The 20,914-nt window shown below is 48.9% G+C and overlaps 1 protein-coding gene across 1 annotated transcript in view; it reads right to left on the bottom strand.

Moving 5' to 3' along the window:
* Positions 1-16,701: 16,701 nt before the first annotated feature.
* The window catches only part of NFYC (nuclear transcription factor Y subunit gamma), a 58,616-nt gene continuing 54,403 nt past the window's right edge, over positions 16,702-20,914 (bottom strand). The window contains exons 9-10 of the mRNA XM_050932449.1: positions 18,921-18,980; positions 16,702-17,584 (exon numbers count right to left, since the gene is read on the bottom strand). Of these exons, the coding sequence (XP_050788406.1) occupies positions 17,465-17,584; positions 18,921-18,980 (180 nt within the window). The 3' untranslated portion in view covers positions 16,702-17,464. The remainder of the gene's footprint in view (positions 17,585-18,920; positions 18,981-20,914) is intronic.

Raw genomic sequence — 20,914 nt, 5'->3', positions numbered from 1 at the left:
GAAGCTCACCCCCCAGCAGGGGATCCTCCCGGCGACGCTCACCCCCCAGCAGGGGATCCGCCCGGCGAAGCTCACCCCCCAGCAGGGGATCCTCCCGGCGACGCTCACCCCCCAGCAGGGGATCCTCCCGGCGACGCTCACCCCCCAGCAGGGGATCCTCCCGGCGACGCTTGGCATCCGTGGAGCGGATGCGGCTGGAATATGAAAGGGAGCTGAGACGGGAGGAGCTCGAGTTAAAGAGGCAAGAGCTGGAGGAGAAGGCGAACCAGCGTAAACATGAGGAGAACCAGCGTAAACATGAGCGAGAGGAGAAGGAGAAACAGCGTAAACATGAGCTGGACCTGGCCCAGCTGACGAGTAGTGGGGCCCCGGCTGCGGTGAGTGAGGGGGGACCCAAGCCTACAAAGAGCTTTGATAAGCACTTGCTGCCCCGGCGTAAGGAGTGGGAGGACATAGATACCTTCCTGACGGCCTTTGAGAATGCCTGCGAGCTGCACAGGGTTGACCCTGCAGACAGGATCGCAGTTCTCACCCCCTTACTGGACTCCACAGCCGTGGAGGTGTACAGCCGACTGAAAGGGGCGGAGGCAGGGGACTACAAACTGTTCAAACAGGCCCTGCTCCGCGAGTTTGGGCTGATTCCTGAGATGTACCGGAAAAAGTTCCAGAGCCAGCGTAAAACCCGTGAGGTCACATACCTACAACTGGTCAACCGGGCGCAGGGGTATGCCCACAAGTGGACAGCTGGGGCCCAAACTAAAGAGGACCTGCTTGACCTATTCATACTGGAGCACCTGTACGAGCAGTGCCCGTCCGACTTGAGGCTGTGGTTGATGGACCAGAAGCCGGAGAACCCACAGCACGCAGGCCAGCTGGCTGACCAATTTGTGGACAGTCGGGCAGGGGATGGCAGGGAGGAGTCTCGAAGGAGCAGGCCTGCCTCAACGCAGAGAGAGAGTCATCATGGGACCTCCCAAAGGGGGCCTATGGAGAACCCTCCCAAAAGGGGAACATCCAGCGGCAGGTCCCTCCGACCCACTCAAAGGGACCCACGAGACATGGGCTGCTATCGCTGTGGCCAACGAGGCCACATACGGGCCCAGTGCCCCAAGCTCAGGGACAGACCAAGCAGACCCAACCCGCAGAGGGTGGACTGGGTAAAAACCCAATCGGAGGAGGGGCTACATTCCCAGGAAAGGGGGGCTGGCAACATACCACCTGTGGATGCTCCAGGCTCCGGGTTTTTGGTTTACCGGGTGGGCGGAGGGCTGCCCCTCCGGAAAGAGTGCATTGTTTCCCTGGAGGTAGATGGGAGGAAGGTCACTGGGTACTGGGACACGGGCGCAGAGGTGACGCTGGCCCGACTCGAGGTGGTGGCCTCAGATCGGATGGTGCCCAAAACCTACCTGACCCTGATGGGTGTGGGCGGGACCCCATTCAAGGTGCCCGTGGCAAGGGTACACCTGAAATGGGGGGCCAAGGAGGGCCCCAAGGATGTGGGGGTACACCGATATTTGCCCACTGACGTGTTAATGGGAGGGGACCTCGAGGACTGGCCTAGTAACACCCAGAGTGCCCTGGTCGTGACTCGTAGTCAGAGTCGGCAAAGGGCACTGCACCCCGACAACGGGGAAGGTACTCGACCTGAGGTGCAGGACCCTAACCCTGGGAGCGGGGAACGCCCAGGGGCACGGTGCAGAGAGGCTGCGGCCTCAGACCCAGCCAGCAGGAGAGAGCCGGTCCCCATTCCTGTCCCAGCTGCTGAGTTCCAGGCCGAGTTGCAGAAAGATCCCTCCTTGCGGAAGCACAGGGACCGGGCTGACCTTAGTGCAGTACAGACCATGAGGAGAGGTTGCAAGGAGAGGTTCCTGTGGGAGAAGGGGTTCCTGTACCGAGAATGGGCTCCCCCAGGGGAAGTAGAGTCATGGGGGATCAGGAGGCAGCTGGTGGTTCCCCAGAAGTTTCGTCACAAGCTGCTGTACCTGGCCCATGACATCCCTCTCGCAGGGCACCAGGGAATCCGGCGCACCAGGCAGAGGCTGCCACAGAACTTTTACTGGCCTGGGGTCTTTACCCATGTCCGACAGTACTGCCAATCCTGTGACCCCTGCCAGAGGGTGGGGAAGGCCCGCAACAAGGGGAAAGCGGCTTTGAGGCCTTTAACCATCATAGAAGAACCTTTCCAGAAGGTGGCCATGGACGTAGTGGGACCCCTCAGCAAGACGACCTGGTCGGGGAAGAAATACATCCTGGTGGTGGTGGATTTTGCCACTCGCTACCCCGAGGCAGTGGCCTTGTCCTCTATCGAAGCAGACACAGTGGCAGATGCGCTACTGACAATTTTCAGCCGGGTGGGGTTCCCCAAGGAGGTCTTAACAGACCAGGGGTCCAACTTCATGTCGGCCCTGCTCCGGTCCTTATGGCAGAAATGTGGGGTCCAGCACAACTGGGCCTCAGCGTATCACCCCCAGTCCAACGGGCTGGTAGAAAGGTTCAACGAGACGCTGAAGATGATGCTAAAAACATTTATGAACCAGCCTGGACGCACTAATTTGACTGTCCACCGGGTGGAGACCGGGTCACATCCCCCTACAAGATGCTCCCCTTTTCGGGTCACTGGTAAAACTGCCCAGGATCTTGAAAGAGAGGTCAGGGACATGCTGGCTTTGGGGGTGATCCAGCCGTCTTCCAGCCCTTGGGCCTCACCAGTGGTGCTGGTCCCCAAGAAGGATGGGTCAATCCGGTTCTGTGTGGACTATCGAAAGCTCAATGCCATCACCGTATCTGATGTCTACCCTATGCCCAGGCCTGACGAGCTCCTAGACAAGCTGGGAGGTGCTCGGTACCTCACCACTATGGATCTTACCAAAGGCTACTGGCAAGTGCCGCTGGACGCAGATGCCAGGCTGAAATCGGCCTTTATCACCCCTCTGGGGCTCTACGAGTTTCTGACCCTGCCCTTCGGCCTCAAGGGAGCGCCAGCCACCTTCCAGCGCCTGGTGGATCAGCTACTGAGGGGGATGGAGAGTTTTGCCGTGGCGTATATTGACGACATCTGCGTCTTCAGCCAGACCTGGGAGGACCACATGTCCCAGGTTAAACAAGTCCTGGACCGACTCCGAAAGGCTGAGTTAACAGTAAAGGCTGAGAAGTGCAAGGTGGGGATGGCTGAAGTATCTTACCTGGGCCATCGGGTGGGGAGCGGCTGCCTGAAGCCGGAACCAGCCAAGGTGGAGGTGATCAGAGACTGGCCTGCTCCCCAAACCAAAAAGCAGGTCCAGGCCTTTATTGGGATGGCGGGGTACTATTGAAGGTTCGTGCCCCACTTTAGTGCCATAGCCGGCCCCATCACTGAACTATGCAAAAAGGGGAAGCCAGACAAGGTGATCTGGACTGAGCAGTGCCAGGAGGCTTTCCGGGCGCTGAAGGAGGCTCTGGTTAGTGGCCCAGTTCTGGCAAACCCAGATTTTGACAAACCCTTTATGGTGTTCACCGATGCCTCAGACACGGGACTGGGGGCGGTGTTAATGCAGGAGGATGAAAAGGGGGAGAGACACTCCATCGTGTATCTGAGTAAGAAGCTGCTACCCCGGGAACAAAGCTACGCGGCCATCGAGAAGGAATGCCTGGCCATGGTGTGGGCCCTTAAGAAGCTAGAGCCATATCTCTTTGGGCGACACTTCACCGTGTACACCGACCACTCTCCCCTGACCTGGCTGCACCAGATGAAAGGAGCCAACGCCAAGCTCCTGAGGTGGAGCCTGCTCCTGCAGGACTATGACATGGACGTGGTCCATGTGAAGGGAAGTGCCAACCTGACAGCGGATGCGTTGTCCCGGAGAGGGGACCCTGAACTTCCCCAGGTCACTGGGTAGAGTGACCCCGCTCAGTTCAGTCTCGAAGGGGGGAGAGATGTGATGCAGTAGGGACTGTCTGTGTGGGGAGTGGGAGAGCAGGGGAGGACTTTAGGGGATGGACGATGCCAGGGCCTGTAACCTGAGCTAGGTAAGGGAGGGGAAAGGTCAACACCTTTGCCCGGGAAGGGGACAAAGGAAGGGAGTGGCAGGAGGGAAGCAGTTTGAGTTTGGGCTTGGGGCTGTGTGGGCGGAATTCAGGGTATCCTAGCTAGGATCCAAGCACCCTGAAAGCCCAGAAGGACTCGGTGGAGGGGTCCTGACTGTGCCTGCAAGCTCTGCTGTAACCTGTGTTCCTGTTGTCCAATAAACCTTCTGTTTTACTGGCTGGCTAAGAGTCACTGTGGGTCCCAGGAAGAGGGGTGCAGGACTGGACTCCCCACACTCTGTGACAGGTGTTATCTTTATAATGTAAAAATAAGGCTTGGAGGGTTGGGTTTTGTTTGTTTATTCTTCTTGTTTTTACCCCTGAGATCTAGATCAGGAGTGGCCAGCCTGGTTTTCCCAGAGAAACACCGGCAGGGAGGATTGTTAATAAAGGCCTCATTTCTCCAAACTGCTCACAACATACATACATAAATAGGGGCTTCTAACAATCTAACTAAAAGGACCTTCCCAACCCCATCGCTCCACTTTCAGGCTCTTGCCTCTTCTGATCTCGCCTCTAAAAATCAGGCCCCAAATCTCTTTCCATGTGTTAACCAAAACTGAGACGATTAAAAGGGAAATAATTTTTTAAAAATTAATCTACTTCTCACCCTTTGTTTAAGGAGCCCTGAAAGAAGAATCAACTAGTCAATTTCACTTCAGTTTCAGCTCAAGTCCCCCTGGCTGGCTCCAGGCAGGAGCATCAGGCTGCAGTAGTTGGGTTGCAGACATCACAAAGGGTGTGAGAGAGCCCAAGCCAGGCCCAGTTCTATTTTGAGTAAATTGCTATTGATCCTGGGCTATTTAAAGTCTTATTTATCAAACATACATCTGGGGTTTAAACTCCCCTGGCAGCATCTATTTAAGGTATATTTTCAATCTTAGCTCTCTCCTTGGGGTTCTTTTCTCTGGAAATCAATCGTATGTTTGTTTACCCAGGTTACTTAACTAATGGAGATGCGCTGCTCTTGCAGGTGTTTTCCTGGTCAGTGTGTGTGTGTGTGAAATCACTGTGGAGACGCACCTCTCTGAGGGCCTGGACTGGTAAAACCGTGAGCTGGCATTGCTTGAAGAAGGGCTGGCTCTCTCCAAACATCCGTGTCTTTGCCTTGGCTTTTAGAGCTCGGCGTGTTGCCCTCAGCAGAACGTGGAAACTCCTCATGGATTCTAGAGCAAAGGGTTTGTTGGTTGCATCTTTGAGAAAGAGCCAGAAGTTGCAATCAATATCGCACTGACCTATCCATCAGAACTGTCAAAGGTTTCGGGAAGCCAGTCCACGCCATCGTCTATTTCACCACCATCTCTCCCCCAGCCCTGTCTGGCTGCACCCCCTTTTCTCTCTCCCCCAACTCCCCTCCCCATGATGAAACTTTAAAGAGGGACTCCAAGGCCTGGTAGATTAAGTGTGGGGAGGTCTGCGTGCTTCGAGCCCATTTGCCTCTTGGGAGTGCAGCATAAATTCCTGGCACCGCGGAGAGGACAGAATTTGCATGTACAGGATTTCCAGTAAGTTTTTTCAGATTCTGTATGTGGTAGCAAAGCTGCTGGGCTGGGGTGGGGGTGGGAGTAGAAGGCAGAAAGGAGCCGCAGGGTGACTCTGGGGTGAGTTCTTGCCAAATCTAATAGGGGACAGGAGCTATGTTCCAGCCCTGAGCTAGGGGGGGCGGGAGAGGGGGAAGGAGAAGCTCACAGGAGCTCTGGCTTTGTGCAGAGGGTGCAGAATGCCAGCCCGGTGCTCAGGATCCTGGTACCAAGCTGAGAGTGTGGTTAGATCAAAGGGAAAATCCAAACGGACCTGGGGTTTCAGAAAGCCCTGGGCAGTGAGTCTAGCTAGAGTGGCAAGCTGACACTGCAGCTTGTCACCTGCATGGCCCTGGGCCCGTCCTGCTCACGTCGCATGTGGAAGTTAGTTCAAAGGGTTCCACCTGCCTCCGGTTCTTGCACCCCATCAAAAAAGTCGCCGCATTTGACCTGTGGGTGACTCTGTCTGCTAGGGGCCCGAGGCTGGGAGGGCAGAGGCAGCTGCAGCCAGGGTGCTGCTGATGGAAACCATGTCTTTGGTGTTTGTTATTATTACTCCAAACCATTGATCCAAAAGGCAGAGAACTATTACCCCCATTCTACCAAAGGGGAAACTGAGACAGAGCAGACAAGTGACTTGCCCCAGGCCCGTGGCAGAGCTGGGAATAGAATCCAGATCTTCCAAATCCCGGTTGCCCTATTCTGAAGGCCACAGTGCCTGAAACACAATAGAGAGGGGTATAACAACCATTAGGTTCACAGGGATTTGGGGGAAATCAGGTGATGCTCTTGGCTTCTCTTTAAGAAGGGGCAGAGGCGGGATACGGGGAAAGCTGAATTTAGCGCCTGGTCAGCACTGAGGAGTAAAATGTTTCCAAGTACAAAGGGCATCAAGGAGGGATTGGCAGGTGCACACCCAGACATACGCATGCAGAGCACAAGCACAACTAGGCCCGGTGCGGCAAAGGACAGAGGGATCTCGGGAACACCGGTGTAAATCTGGATTAGTCGAAGGCAATAGGTTTACACTGGCATAACCAAGCTCAGAATCTGGCCCTGAGCCTCTAGCCCATTGATCATTCATGTCTCGCTCTCTGAGGCCTCCAGCCAGCGCAATAGCATTTGCTTGCTGCCAGGCAGCCCTGGGGGGCAATGTCCTCCCCTCACTCCATGAAGAGGGCAGACTGCCTAGTGCAGCTCAGCTGAAACCAGGAGTTTGAGTTCAGACACCGCAGTGGGTCAGCAGGGTTTTTTCTTGAGCTTTTCTCCCTCAGGAACATGCCCTGACCTCCACCCTCCTCTCTCCTGGGAGGGCTTGGCCAGGGCTGCCTAGAGATGCAGAAAGGTTGTTAGTACCTAGTACCGAATGGCAGCCAGGCCTGATATTCTCACCTCCAGCTTGTTTGCTGCACTCACCCCTGCATCTTATTTTTCAGGCCCTGTGCCCAGCAGAAAGGGGCCCTAGGTTTGAAATGGTGCCAACCCAAGGCCCCAAGCCTGCAAAGACTTGTGCACGAGTTTAACTTTAAGCTTACAAGCAGGACCAAAGCCCTCTGTGCTCTGTGCCGGGGGGTTTGCTGGGGCTGCACAGTGCTTCACAAGAAGCAGGGGCATAAGTCTTTGTCATCAGCTTCCACAATGGCACAGTTACAAAGCTCCGTCACAAACCAAGAACCGGTTATCGCGTAGTCGGTTCTGGTCTGATGCAGAATGAAAACCAAAAGCCAAACTCTTGACATTTTTCACACCATGGAATTCTTGTTTTCCAACCAGACCTTAAAAAAAAAAGTAATCAGACCCAGGGTTTGTCCGGGGAGGGGGGAAGCCCCATGCACCCCAAAGCTGGGAGGGATCTGTAAAATGGCCTGTCAACACTTTTTTCCATGGAAAATGGTGTGTTTGACTAAACGAGAATTTCTGCAGAAAGCTGCTAACTTTCCTCAGAAGTTGGTTTGCGGATTCTTTTCCCCCTCCGCAGTTTCTGGCCAAAAGGATTTGGCTTCTGATGAAATGTTGACATTCTCCACAGACACCTCCCTTGCCCTTTTCGTACCAGCTCTAAGCTGTCGCACGGATCTGGCTCACACTCATGTTCACACAGACCTGTTCTGAGACCCCAGGGAAGCACTGTCAGGCACAGTCATTCCCAGCTCCCATGTGGCCAGCAGACCTTCCCCGCCTGTGTGTTTTCACAGCAAGCTCAGACTTTTGGAAAGTTCCAAAGTTGCCATGAATCATAGGCCCCAACTCCCTGGGTGCTCTGTGGCTGAAGCACCCCTCCCCCACAAAAAAAAAAAGAGTGTTCAGCACCCACCAGTCCGCAGTGCCTCCTGTTTGGTGGTGTGCCAGTTAGCTAATCTGAGGCACTACCAAACAGCTGATCAAGGACGAGGCCAAACAGGTGTTTTACAGCTTGGGGGAGGGTGGAGAGCAGCAAGCAGTGGGGGCCACGGGGAGGGGGCAGAGCGAGGGTGGGAAGAGATGGGGTGAGGGCGGGGCCTCAGGAGAAGGGGTGGAGTGGAGGTGAGGCCTTGGGGCAGAGCAGGGGTGAAGCACCTCCAGGGAAAAGTAAAAGTCGGTGCCTATGTCAAACTCCCATTGTGCATTTCACAGGTGGTTTCTTTGCAGCAATGGCTCTCTCAGCACTGCCCAGTGGTGACTAGGGTGACCGGATGAGAGGGAGAAAATATCGGGCCATGGGGGGCGGGGGAGCTGCCGGCAGACCAAACAAAAAAAAAAAGGGGGAGTGCTGCCAGCGGAACGAAATATAGGGACAAATTGCGTCTGGACCAAAGATTGGTCAGGGGGACAAACACCTAACTATCGGGACATCTGGTCACCCTAGTGGCGACATCCCCCTGGACAGGTGAGGAGATGGAGGCAGAGACAGCAGTGCAGTGACTTACCCAAGGTCCCACAGCGAGTCTGTGGCAGAGCTGGAAATAGACACTCCCGCCCCACCCCTTGCGATAGGATCCCCATGCTCAGTGCTTTCCTTTCCCCTGGCCTGGGTGAGGCTCAGGTACCAGCATGTTACCATATCACAGGGTAGCAGTCAGCACAAAGGACGGGAGCTTGGGCCTTTGTCAGAGCGGAGCGGCTTTTCTCCTCTCCCCTTTTCTAATCAATACAGCCCAGCCAAGCTCCCAGCAGGCCATATGCACCTGTGAGATGCCATTTCACGTGCAATGGCCTGCAGCAGAGCAAAGTTTTGGGTTATGCTGCTGAAATGGCACCTGGGAGGAAGGGGACGAGACAAACCATGTGGCGGGATGGACATGGTGACAGCACGGCAGGGCCCAGGGGAGCAAAAAGCCTCCTCTTAACGTCTTTGCCAGATGTCTGCTTAGAACCCACAAACTGCGGTCTGAGCCCTGAGCGCAGATGAGCAGAGCCAGTCGCTTTACGGCCTGGCGCCCAGCTCTGAGTAGCAGCCACTGCCCCAGTGTCATTCAGTCCAAAGCAGGAGGGGAGGGGGTTGGTTGTGTGGGGCAGGCTGCAGGCTGCCATGGGGATGGAGTCTGACAGTGGATGGAGGTTGGGCAGGGTGGCATGGAGGGGCGGGAGAGATGGGGTGGGAGGAGGATATTGGCTCAACCATAGGTTTGGTTTGGCTGAGGTCCTTGGCCCAGTTCGCCACAGGCAGAAGCACCTGTTAGGGCAAGCGCTGATGCTGACCTCCCTTACTGTAGCTGGAACAAGGGACCACCCAACCCGCTCACGAGGAGCCCTGCCTCCTGCAGATTAGAGGCCCGGCATGGCAGAGCTGCTCCTAGAAGCAGCCATTTGCCTCTCTCCCCACTGAAGTTTTTTCCTTCTCTCCTCCCCACATGATGAGAAGGGCAAGCCCCCCACCCTGGGCGTCAGTGCTCCTCCACCTGCCTGCTTTTCAGAGCTTGCCTCCCAAGCCCCAGGGAAGATCACAGGCCTTGCAACTCAAGGGGTGACTGCTGGATGTCCCTCCCTGTGCTGGGGCTGGACTGGTGTGAAAGCTCTTAGGTGCAATGCTACACAGCTGCGGCTCTGAGCATGGAGCACCTGCTACTGCAACAGCCTGAAATCAGAGGAAGGGGAAGTCAAGATTTCCAAATTTGCTGCCCCTGCTGCATTGTCATGTAATTCCCCAAGGGGCAGTAGGTTACTTCCCTTGTGTTTTACAACTGCAATTAAAAGAATCAGCTGCTGACACCCCGAGGGATAATATACATTAGAAAACGGAAACAAAATATTTTGAAGAAAAGTCTCCCAAATGGTCTTTTTTCTTAAAAATGAAGGCTAATTTTTTGTTTTCCATTTTTTTCCAATTAAACCTGAAATTGACACATTTTCATCTCCTCCCCCCTTCCTCCAATTTTCTAGGGACAAAATGGGGGGTGTGGTGGGGAGTTGAATACATTGAAAATGTCAAAAAATTTGGATGGAAAAAATTCACAATTTTTTTTTCAAAAGTTTTCCCATTTTTGAGCAGCTCTAAAAGGCGAGGGGGGGGGAGGAAGGAGTGAAATGCAGAACCTTCCCCCTTGGAACATGTTCATTTGCTTTGGCAACAATTTCTAAATAATGAGAAAATCATTTCATTTTGAAACCTGCCAAAGACAATTTGAAAGTTTCCCATGAAGTTTCTTGACCATTTTTTCACCAGATCTAGCGAAGTTCCCAAGGATCGTGGTGGATTCTCCGGGGCTGATGATTTTTAAATCAAGACTGGACATTTTTCTAACAGATCAGCTCTAGGAGTTATTGTGGGGGAAGTTCTCTAGCTTGGGTTATCCAGGAGGTCAGAGTAGATGATCCCTTCTGGCCTTGAAATCTATGAACATGGTCATTTTCCCCTCTCCCCAGCTCCAGGGAGTCCATATCCAGGGCAGAATTCACCCAGGCTGGGAGGGTGATGGGGACCCACTAGAATAACAAAGACGTTAATAAGAGCCCGGGTATGCTTGCATCTCTGGGGCTTTGGCTGAGATATTGAGGGCTCGTTCCTTGATTGAAGGAAGGTGGAAGTAGTAGTGTTGCTTGTCGGATGGATTTTCTTATGTCCCTCTGCAGACTCTCCGATAAGCAACGTGCAAAACAAACCAGCCACCTGTTTGCATTCTAGGCACATTAGCAAAGTGCCTTCCCCACTGTGGTTTTGGTGCAGCTCACTTGTTTCTTACAGAGAGTTAAGCGGAAGGACAGCTGTGAGAAGTCCGTTAGACTCAGCTGTTCCTGACCAAAGGCTGGACTGGCATCTTGCCCCCAGTCACCACACCAAGTGCTGTAAAAGGAGTCATCCTCCCAAGACACCCCCAGAGGTTTCTGTTGCCCAAGAACAGCCTGGGCTTCTTTTGTAACATGCCAGGCGCCTCCACACCACATTGCTGAGTGCTTCAGATATGCCTGCAGTGGTGAAATGAAACAGGCATCAAAGTATGCACGAGTTGAACCAGTCAGAGGTGGGCTGAGATATTTGTGGTGACACAGGTTCAAATCCTGGCAATCTCAATTCAAGCATTTCATCCCTCTCAGCCAGCTACACCAAGTCCTGGGCAATTTAGCACATGGGCACCTTTCAGACAAGGGCTTAAATATATACTGACTATTGGTGTTAAGTGAATGCTAAGATCCCATGGCACTTTTATAAAAACCTAATGGTTTGTCCCAGCGCAGTTACCACCATTCACTCTTCTGTTGTGCGTGTTGCCTGCTGTCCTCCACCCCAGAGACAGCTGCATTTCAGTGGTGATGATCCTGCAAAAGGCTCTTAGCAATCCCCATCACCACCTGACACCCTGCCAGGTTCAATGAGGGTCTGTGCAGAGCTTTGGCAGGAAAGGCTCAACAGAACGTATCAGACTAATTATTTCACCCATAATATCCCAATGCCTGAGACCCTGGGGTGCATCACTCCAGAGTTTTTCACTCTAGGATGGCTCTCGTTTTTTTCTCCCAGTTCAAGAGGGAGGCTCTCGGGGTTACTTCAGGACACAAAATACCGTCACTCAGACAAGTTCAGCCAAACAGCAATACCTTCGTTCATCTTCAGTACCCTCAGCTGTGGGGATGAGGGTTACAGCTTGTGAAACTAGCCCAGTGGAAATATTGTTCTGATTCATCATCATATCCTCTACAAATGTTTTAAAAATTTAAAACACCGAATGTAAACATTCAAGAGGGCCTTCTTTTATGAAGAAAAAAAGCCCTGCTGTCCGACCTGCGTGGGTTCCTCCGGGAAGCGAGTTTGCAAACAGCAGTCTGGGAAATCTTTTGAGCCAGCTGACGTAAATCAGCATCGATCTGCTGACAGACAGCAGCTGAGGATCTGGACCTTTTGAGCCACAAGATGGGGAAGACCATGGGAATGATTGCCCAACGTTTTCTGGAACACAGGGTCAGAATTCCCGGGCAGGCCTTAAGGTGGGATCAATGCAAGGGGCAAGTTCTGTTCTCAGGTGCACTTCTGCCGCAGACACTAGCCACATTCAAATGAGAAATTGGCACAATTTTTTACAATCGTACGAGGGAGCAGCCACGGGAACAAACGATCAAAGGAAGAGGGGACTTGTCAGCTCTTGGCATCTTGTCTGCCTTTTTGGGAGCAGCTTTTGTCAAATACAAGTTACCGGGCTCAGCACAGGGGTGAAATTTAACAGCCTGCATTATGCAGCATCAGACTAGATGATCTAATGGTCCTTTTGGTAACTAACTCTCTCCTCCTCCCACCCTGACTTTCAATAGAGCTAGGTGGGGGTACAAGAGCCGTGCCTGCCCTTTTAACTCTATATATGTGCTTTAGACCCACACAGTCCAGCCATACAACAAATACTACAATACGAACGGTGAACTGTGACACAATGGGCCTGTCAGTCATTTTGCACCCCTATGAAATGTGACCAGTCTGATTCAATAGTGTTTTCACAGGTGCAGGGGAGCAGAACCAGGGCCTGGTTTTTTCCAACACACACCACACAATGTGTTTTTATACAGCTCAATCCCCTAATAACCTACTCAGCTTTGCTCGTGTGCTTTATACCGCCTCAGAAACAAGCAAGTGCATGTGGCCTTATCCCATGGGATCATTAGAGTTTACTTCTTACACATCAGTAAGTTATGCTCTTTGTAGATCTCCAATTTCTTTGCAGGCTGTTGAAGCAGTTCTCACACAGTGATCGTCCTTATCCCAGAGGGTGACCTTAGTACCAGACCTTTGCTTGGGGGGATGGAGGGGGGTCACATAACCTGTGCTGACGACTTACAAACCTCAGAACAAGGGCATTTGGCGTAACAAACTGCCCACCGAGAAGAGAATGCTGATTCCCAAGTGTAAGCGACAGTGGCACGTTCTCTCGCTGTGTGGCTTGTGCTGAGCTAATCACTCCCGAGGAGGAAGAAAAGCCTAAATTGATCCTACAGACTCCTTGTAAAGAAAGAACCCAGCTAATGGTCATCTTTCAGCTGAGTGTGTGAGATCAGAGGTAAAAGCATTTATCCCCCCCCCAGTGATTAAATCAGAAATTATGGCCGACTCAGAAGTCTAAATGCTAAGTGCTTTCTTTTCCCTAGCAGGAGAGGCAGAAATAGCATTGGTTATCTTCTGCCAAACCCCGAGATCACATTCTTTTCTCCCTCCTCAACAGGAGGGATGGAGTGGTGCCATTTTGAAACCGATCAGTGTGTTCTGCTAATCAAGTTACCCAGTGCCTTGGCAACGTACAATGCCAGGTGCAAAAAGGCAGCTACATCTCTTCATTGCGGACACGGCCATTAGCGTGCAAGGGAGATGTTCCTCTCTGATCCAGCCCGGCCATCGCTGTAGGTCTTGCTGCAACATTTAAAAAGTCATCCTCTCTTAGTTTCCAAGGCCAGAAGGGACCATTAGATCATCTAGTCCAGTGGTTAGTTTCAGTGTATAATATATAGAACAGTATAGAGATGTCATTGTATGAAATGTAATTTGTACCGACTTCGCTAGTGATTTTTATGTAGCCTGTTGTAAAATTAGGCAAATATCTAGATGAGCTGAGTATCCCCTGGAAGACTTCTGCGTACCCCCAAGGGTATGCGTATCCCTGGTTGAGAACCACTGATCTAGTCTCAGGCCAGAGAATTTAATGCCGGTATTCCTGTATTAAGCTTATTGTCTTGCTTTGCAGAGCTACAAAAAGGGCTGTACAATTACCCAGTGTTGGATGAAATCCAGGCAGGCTGCATCCTAATGACCTCCTGAAGCAGCTAATTCCACGCGTGGGCTGAGTAAAGGGGTGTTTCCGGTACTGGCCTCTAAACATACCCCCCTTCCATTTATGGGAGCAGGCCCTTGTTTTCTCATAAGGATGAAGAAAGCTGGCTGTTTTCAAGTCTCCTCTAACTCTCCTTTCCAGCTAGATAACCTCACCTTTTGCCACCTCTGGCTTTACCCAAAGCCCACCTTGTCGCTGCTTTAAAATTGCCCTTCTTTCGAGGTGCAGTTTTGCAGGTAGGATGAGGTTTTTAGGCACAAGTTCCCAGCAAGGCTTAACATTGGGCAATTTCTAAAGCAATTTTTTCTTCCACTGGAGTTCATATCGGCTCCTGTGGAATGGGACAAACATTTTCACTAAGCTGTCTTGGCGGAGTCCTCCCTCTTTCCCCAGAGGATGCTGCAGTTCACAGAGCAGAGATTATTTTTGGTGGTACTGTATACGTTTCCTTTGGTTTCTTCCAGTTCAATTTTATTTGTCATTGTGCTTAATCCTCCCTGCCCCCCAGCCAATGTTTTTTGCCTGGACTCTCAAACTTCTTAAGCTTGTACTGCTCAAGAGAGGCGTGTGTTGCAGCTAAACCTCAGAACTGGCTCTCCACTGCTCAAGTCAGTAGAACTCAGCATTGACCTAGCTCAGATCATTGACTTCAACAGGCACAGAGTTAGGACAAGGCTGAGTGCTTCTGAAAACCCCAATGCATTTACAATGGGGGACCTCAGCATTCATGGCCCTCCACTTCAAGAAGCTGGTTCCCTATCATTTAAGCCTCTTTAATCCAGACTCAGACTGTGCTATTTACCCCAATCATTCTTGTCCTTCATTGGTTTTAAGAGGCCTTCACAAAAGCCTTTTGGAAAAAATCCAGTAAACTAGACCCTTTGAGTCAGCTTTTAACTTTTACAAGGTGCTGGGACACTTCAGTGAGGCACCATTTCCTCTTATAGAAGTTGTTTGACCTGAAGTGCTGTGCTACAAAATCTTTAATTACATGCTAATTCTCCAGCTGTGCTTCTTGGCAAACTGAATTCTGCTCTTTTGTTTTGCCAACTGAGCTGCTTATGAAGCAAGTAACTTCTTTTTGTCATCATCCCAAACACTTCACTTTCACGCTCAGTTGGGCTTACAATGGTCAGGACTGAAACAGCTGTGCTGCCTGGGTCAGTTGCTCATGGCCACCAAGTTAACCAGGATGCTATCAATTTGCAGCAGCTTTCTTGGTGCAAAGATTGTTGGATGAAGAACACACCTGGCCAGTGAAGGAGAATGGAGGAGGAACCCTCTGATGTGTCATCTGTTGAGTACAGACAGAACTGCCATCCACATACTTGCTGAATGAAGTTCATCTATGTAATTATATAGAGCACAGTACATCCACAGACACGTACCAGGTTAACTTTCACTTCTTCTACATCTCCTTAAGCAGGACACGGACCCATGCAAAATGTGCACAGTTGTGTGGTGCCCTCTAGTGGCCAGTCTTTGGACATGAAGCATTTGTTCAGCTCAAACAAGTGGTATGTGCGGAATTATTTACTCCCAGCTATTTTCAGGTCATTTTTCTAATAAAGGCAAATTTTTAAGACAGCTAAAGTTGACCCTGGATTCTTCAATCAAGAACACTGGTCCAAGTCATGCTTCAGCTGAGAAAGCTGTGACAGGTTACAATAAAAGCACCAATTTTAAGCCCCCAAATGTTTAATTGTCTACACATTTAAACTTAATCAGAGGAAAGTCCTGGTTCATAAGGCCCAGAAGGTTTGGACATGCACCAAATCTCCTCTGACTCTCTATGTCAGATCAGATCAGTCTTCAGGTCTATTAATTTGTAGCAGTCAAGCATTTGAAACAACTGGAATTTTCTTTCTTAGGAGGCAGTTATCTCTGAAATTCCCATACGTCCAGGGCTACGCCTGAAGGCAGATGCCTACTCTAAAAGTTCTACATGCTAACTCTGCTCGCTGCACAGCTGAGTTTGAGATTGTGAGGAAGAAACAGATGGTCTCACTGATGTTATTGAATTATAATTGGCCACAGTCCATTACAACCGAAGTGTTCTATCACCTAAACTGCTCAGATTACCTGCTGAGTACAGTTTCAGCCACAGTTCTCTCATTTTAAGAACTGAGTGAATTTGATGCTCTTAAAAATAAGAAATTGAACAATTAGTTATAGCTAGACAGTTCAAGGGAGAGATTCCTTCACACAGCTCTGCTCAGGCACCTCACACCAACCTGAGGCCTTTCCTGAGCAGAGTGTGTCAGTTGTATCATGCTGTTAGATGTGTCAACATCTAACAAGGGTCCTGGTTAGGATAATCAAAATTGCGTCCATCTTTTGGACGAGATATAAACAGAAGTCCTGACCGCATTTGAGCATAAGGTTGTATTTAATAAAAATGGAGCTTCTACCTGAATTCAAATGCAGACAATTATATCCATCTCCCTAAGTCTCACGCACCTCATAGCTTCTACTGGACAAAGGGCATTCCTAACCTCTCGTACTGAACTGTCATGCAGTGTTGCTATGTACAGTTAAATAGCAGTGTTCTACCCAGGAACTGCTGCTTTTCAGTGGTGGATGATATGATCACGGTGTATAGTTTGTATTGTAATTTATGGAGTGCATGGAGATCTTTTGATGTGAAAGGCATGATACAGGAGTAGAGTCATATCAGTTATATCTCACATTTGAACCACACCTCCAGGAAGCAAGATCCCATCTAGCCCTCCCCGCCCACTGAATCCCCTTTCTGCAGTTTCATTTCTCATGGCATTCTGTAACATTTTTACAGGACCTGCCCTTAACAGCTTCAGTAGGAGGCTATCGCCTTGCTGGATTTGTGCTGGTTACTTTAGGTATTCATACATATGCTCAGACATCGAGTAAACCACATGTAGATTATCTAAAAAGAAATTTATTGCATTTCATGCAGCTTATAATACATGCATTGACTGAGACTAACGCAATGGTTAACAACTCCCCCCCTCGATTTCCTTTAGTGTTTCTGGAATAGACTGGGACAAGTTAGAGCCTCTACTGTCCTTAGAAAATATGTTCATTGTAACACAAGGAATGTTTTATTCCCCCAGAAGCTGCAAATATCCAATGCCTAGGCTTACCAAAAACAGAGGGTGGGGTGGAGTGGGGAGGAAAATCTCCCAATACACTCAGGTGTGCGCGCACACACACCCACACGCACACATACCCCTACTGAACTACCAAGTTGAGAAACCTTAGTCTAGCTCTATTCACAGAAGAATACAAACAGAAACTTGGGAATAAAGCTGTTATGGGAAACAAGATGCGGACCTTTTTACAAATCTGACCAAAGAAAAATGTTCTACATCATTTAATAAGCTGCTATCGATTTCATCCTGTTTAATTATTTTCAGTTTTATAGAGATGAATAAGCAGCTAAGTATGTTGACATATTGATTTCTGGGAAAAAAAAAATATTGCATCCTTGTCAGTTTCTGTTGGATCGCTCATACCCACCAGAGGCGGTGTATAGTGCACCAGAGATCATAGCCTACCATAGGCTTCATATTAAGTACAGATAGAGAGAGACGTCTTCATCAGCGCCAGTCGTAACGGCAAAAGTCAAGCTGGTGTGTGTCAATTTCCATGCTGACAGAATACTCACTACAGTGGGCTAATTCAGTCCCCTGCCACCTGAGAAGCTTGTCCATCAGAAGTCTGATTGGTGGACTGAATAAACATGGGCTGGGTGATGTCCTGACCTGCAGGCATGGTCACTTGCTGAATCTGATAAAGTTGCTGGAAGAGGTTGAAAGGGGATGAAAAAAAACAGTAATCAGGGGTCAGCAAGATGTTCAACTATTCATAGCATGCAGCCTGTGTAGCCCTCAGATTTGACCAATGGTATAAATCAACACACAAAGCAAGTAAAATGTGCTCAAAAAGTTGAGCATGAATTACTCTAGGCCTTAAATACCAAAATGGGACAGTCTAATGAAGGAATTTTATGAATTTCTGATGCCCAGTTGGAACTTGACAGACTTTGTTTTATACGTATGATGTTCCAAGAGCTTGATCCCTGAACAGATTAGGACTGAAAAAGCTCCTACTGATGATTTAACCTTTTATAAGTACCAGAGTTGGTTTGTCAGGTTACTTCTAATCACCTTCACTTGGCACACTGTGTGATCAATTCAGTTCTTGCCCAACCACTTAGACTTGAAATCTTATTACATATTCCAAGCAGACAAAACTAATTTTTGTTCTCACACTGGATACTACTTTCCCAGCTTGTCTGATCAGAGAGAGACAGTGTCCTCCAACACATTTTCCCAGCTTATGGCTCAGTTTGATTTACTGAGCCTTTCCTGCAATCTAGTTTATACCTTGAATTGCTTATTTACACTTTTACTCCCAGATTACTCAGTATCAATTTAATAGTGATTTTTATTAGTCTACACTCTGAAGTTTGATCAAGCTACATTTCATATTAGCCCTATCTTCAACAAATTGTATTACAAAGTTTATTTATGGCAAATCTACACCTCACTGGATCCAGTCTGGTGTGTCCATTCCAAGAACTTAAAGAAATTATTCCATCTATCTCATGTGCAGCATTTACGACAAATGAATCAAAAGAGTTTGCTACACTATCATTAAACACTTCCTTCACACAGACAAACTGAGACTACACCGCTTCCAAGTTGTTCTACTTCAAAGCGCTTTCCAGTGACACACTGAGAGGTTAAACACCAAGTATCCTTGTTTATTGGTTTAAACATTTCCTAGGATGCTATCTTAATAAGACACAACATCTTATTTCTAGTAGCACCTGGGATGAGATTGATAAGGCAAAAGTTAAATAGTTCATATTCCATATTCTCAAGGAGCTGGGTTAATTTGGAGCAAATATAGCAAGATAATAAAAGGACTTCAAATGAACTACAAGTTTGTCACAGTTCTCATGAATCCTGGTTGCTAGGTCCATTTTGGGAGTGGTAGTGACTTTCTAATCTCACTATCCCACTTCTTGTTAGACACCTAGTACAAAAGATCAAGAGCTTTCTTAGCTCTGACTTCATGGACACTGGCTCCTTACTGATCAGTCAATCGTCACGAGTTCTGAGATAAGTACCTGTCCATCTGTGAACTGGCTGAACTGCTGCTGTCCTTGCTGGACTTCTGTTTGTGTAATCTACAATAAAGAAATGACACGGGTGATCAGTGAGGGAAACATACCTGCTGTGTCAACAATAAATTAACAATATTTTACCCTCCCACAGCACCTTTCACCAGTGGATCGCCATGCACTTTAGAGTTTTTTTTTTTTTTTTTAAATTAAGCTTCATAACATCCCTGTGTGGTAAAGCAAGACAGATTAAGGTCCTTGCCTGGAGTCATATCAGTGAGTCAGTGGCAGAGCTCGGAACAAAACCCATGAGTCTAGTACAAGCTCACGGAAATGTCAATATATATATATATATATATGAATGAAACCACACACAAAGTAGCACGGCAATGAATGCTATTGAGAACATAGGGCATTGTTGGATTCAATAATTAAAAAGTAATGCAAAGCAACCTCCTCTTACTTTCATAAGCAGTACATGGACACTCAGTTTACGGACAGGAAGATGAGCAGCTCTTTCAGTTTTTTAGGGTGGATAAAATTGTGTTTAGCTACAGTTGTCTGACAAGAATATGAAGCATCTTAGCAGCTGTGTTGATCTGAGCTGTGCTGCTCTCATTGAAAACCTTATTGCCCCATCTCTGGAGCAGTTCTAGCTCTGAGGAGAGTTACTGCCCTGTCCTCCTAGTCGAAAGGAATGGAAGGAAGAGACGAGCATAACAGATGAAGCGTGGGAGGCAGTAAGCTCTACCCCACAACCAGTGCAGGCTGATAACCAAGTTAATGGCTGAGTTGTAAAAACTCCTAATTTAAAATGTGATGAAAGTTTTCAGAAGTCCCAAGAGGAATCTTATATAACAAAAACAGAGACTTCTGGTATGACACTGGAGACTTATGTCCAATGCACCAACCAGGCCAACTATCCATTTAACATGCACAAGATGGACATGCTTGAATGTTTTGGAGATAACAGAACGAAACATACACCTACGGAACCCTAATCTGGCTAGACTGTTGAGAACTCTGTCATGTACTCATGTTAAGTTGGTCGACTTCAAGTTGATTCCCTTTATGTAAGTGTTTGATATTTAAAGAGCTTTCTTTGAGCATATCTCCAAACGAAGACCATGTTTACACTAGAGACCTTACACTTAGCTCTCCTGTCAACGTACTTAAACCACCCCTAATGAGCGGCAGTGGCTATGTTGGCGGGAGAGTGTCTCGCACTGTCCACACTGGCTCTGTCAGTGTAACCCATGTCGCTCAGAGGGTTTTTTTTCACACCCGAGCGACATAAATTATACTGATAAAAGTGCTACCGTCGACAACGTCTGAATCTTTTAAGATTGAAACTTGAATCCTAACTCTGACACTGCTACAAATAAGCACACGTATGTGTCAGGCAGATTCTGACCTTGAAGACGAAAGGAAGAGATGACAAATTGAGGGGAGCTGATTGGTGCCCTTTTGCTCCTTAGCTCACACTCCTTCTGGAGATGTACTCAGATTTTTCTTCTTCTTCACAGCATTAAAACTGTTTGGTTAATGTGGCACCTGAGAAGTGCATGGCATTTTGCAATGCAGGTAAAGGCAATATGTCCTGCTTCAGAGAGTTTTTAAGAAAACAACATAGGGATAGGTAGAAGAAAGGAAGCATGTGGGATTGGAAAATGGGATCATTAGGAAGATATTGTATCTAGAGCGTAATGAAGCAGTGCAGCTATTACTAACATGATTAGTTTTATTTTTTGTGACTACAGGTGACAGGGTGAGGGTGAGAAGATAAAACATCATGTCTTATGACAGCCATATGCAGTCCTAGCAAGAGGCACTTGATCATTTAGAGTGCACTGGGAAAAAATCCAGGAGCTTACATTTTAAAAAATTAAGAGCCATTCCTGAATGATCTGCCACTTCTCCCATATCTGCTTAGGAGCGCATACTCCCCCACCCTCAGGGATGAAGAGTCTTTCTGCTAAGAGCCTGAGCCTGCAGCACTG

The sequence above is a fragment of the Gopherus flavomarginatus genome, chromosome 22 (assembly GCF_025201925.1).
Source record: "Gopherus flavomarginatus isolate rGopFla2 chromosome 22, rGopFla2.mat.asm, whole genome shotgun sequence".
Lineage (NCBI taxonomy): Eukaryota > Metazoa > Chordata > Testudines > Testudinidae > Gopherus > Gopherus flavomarginatus.
The sequence above is the reverse complement of the archived record's forward strand: the minus strand, read 5'-3'. Positions and strand labels throughout refer to the sequence as shown.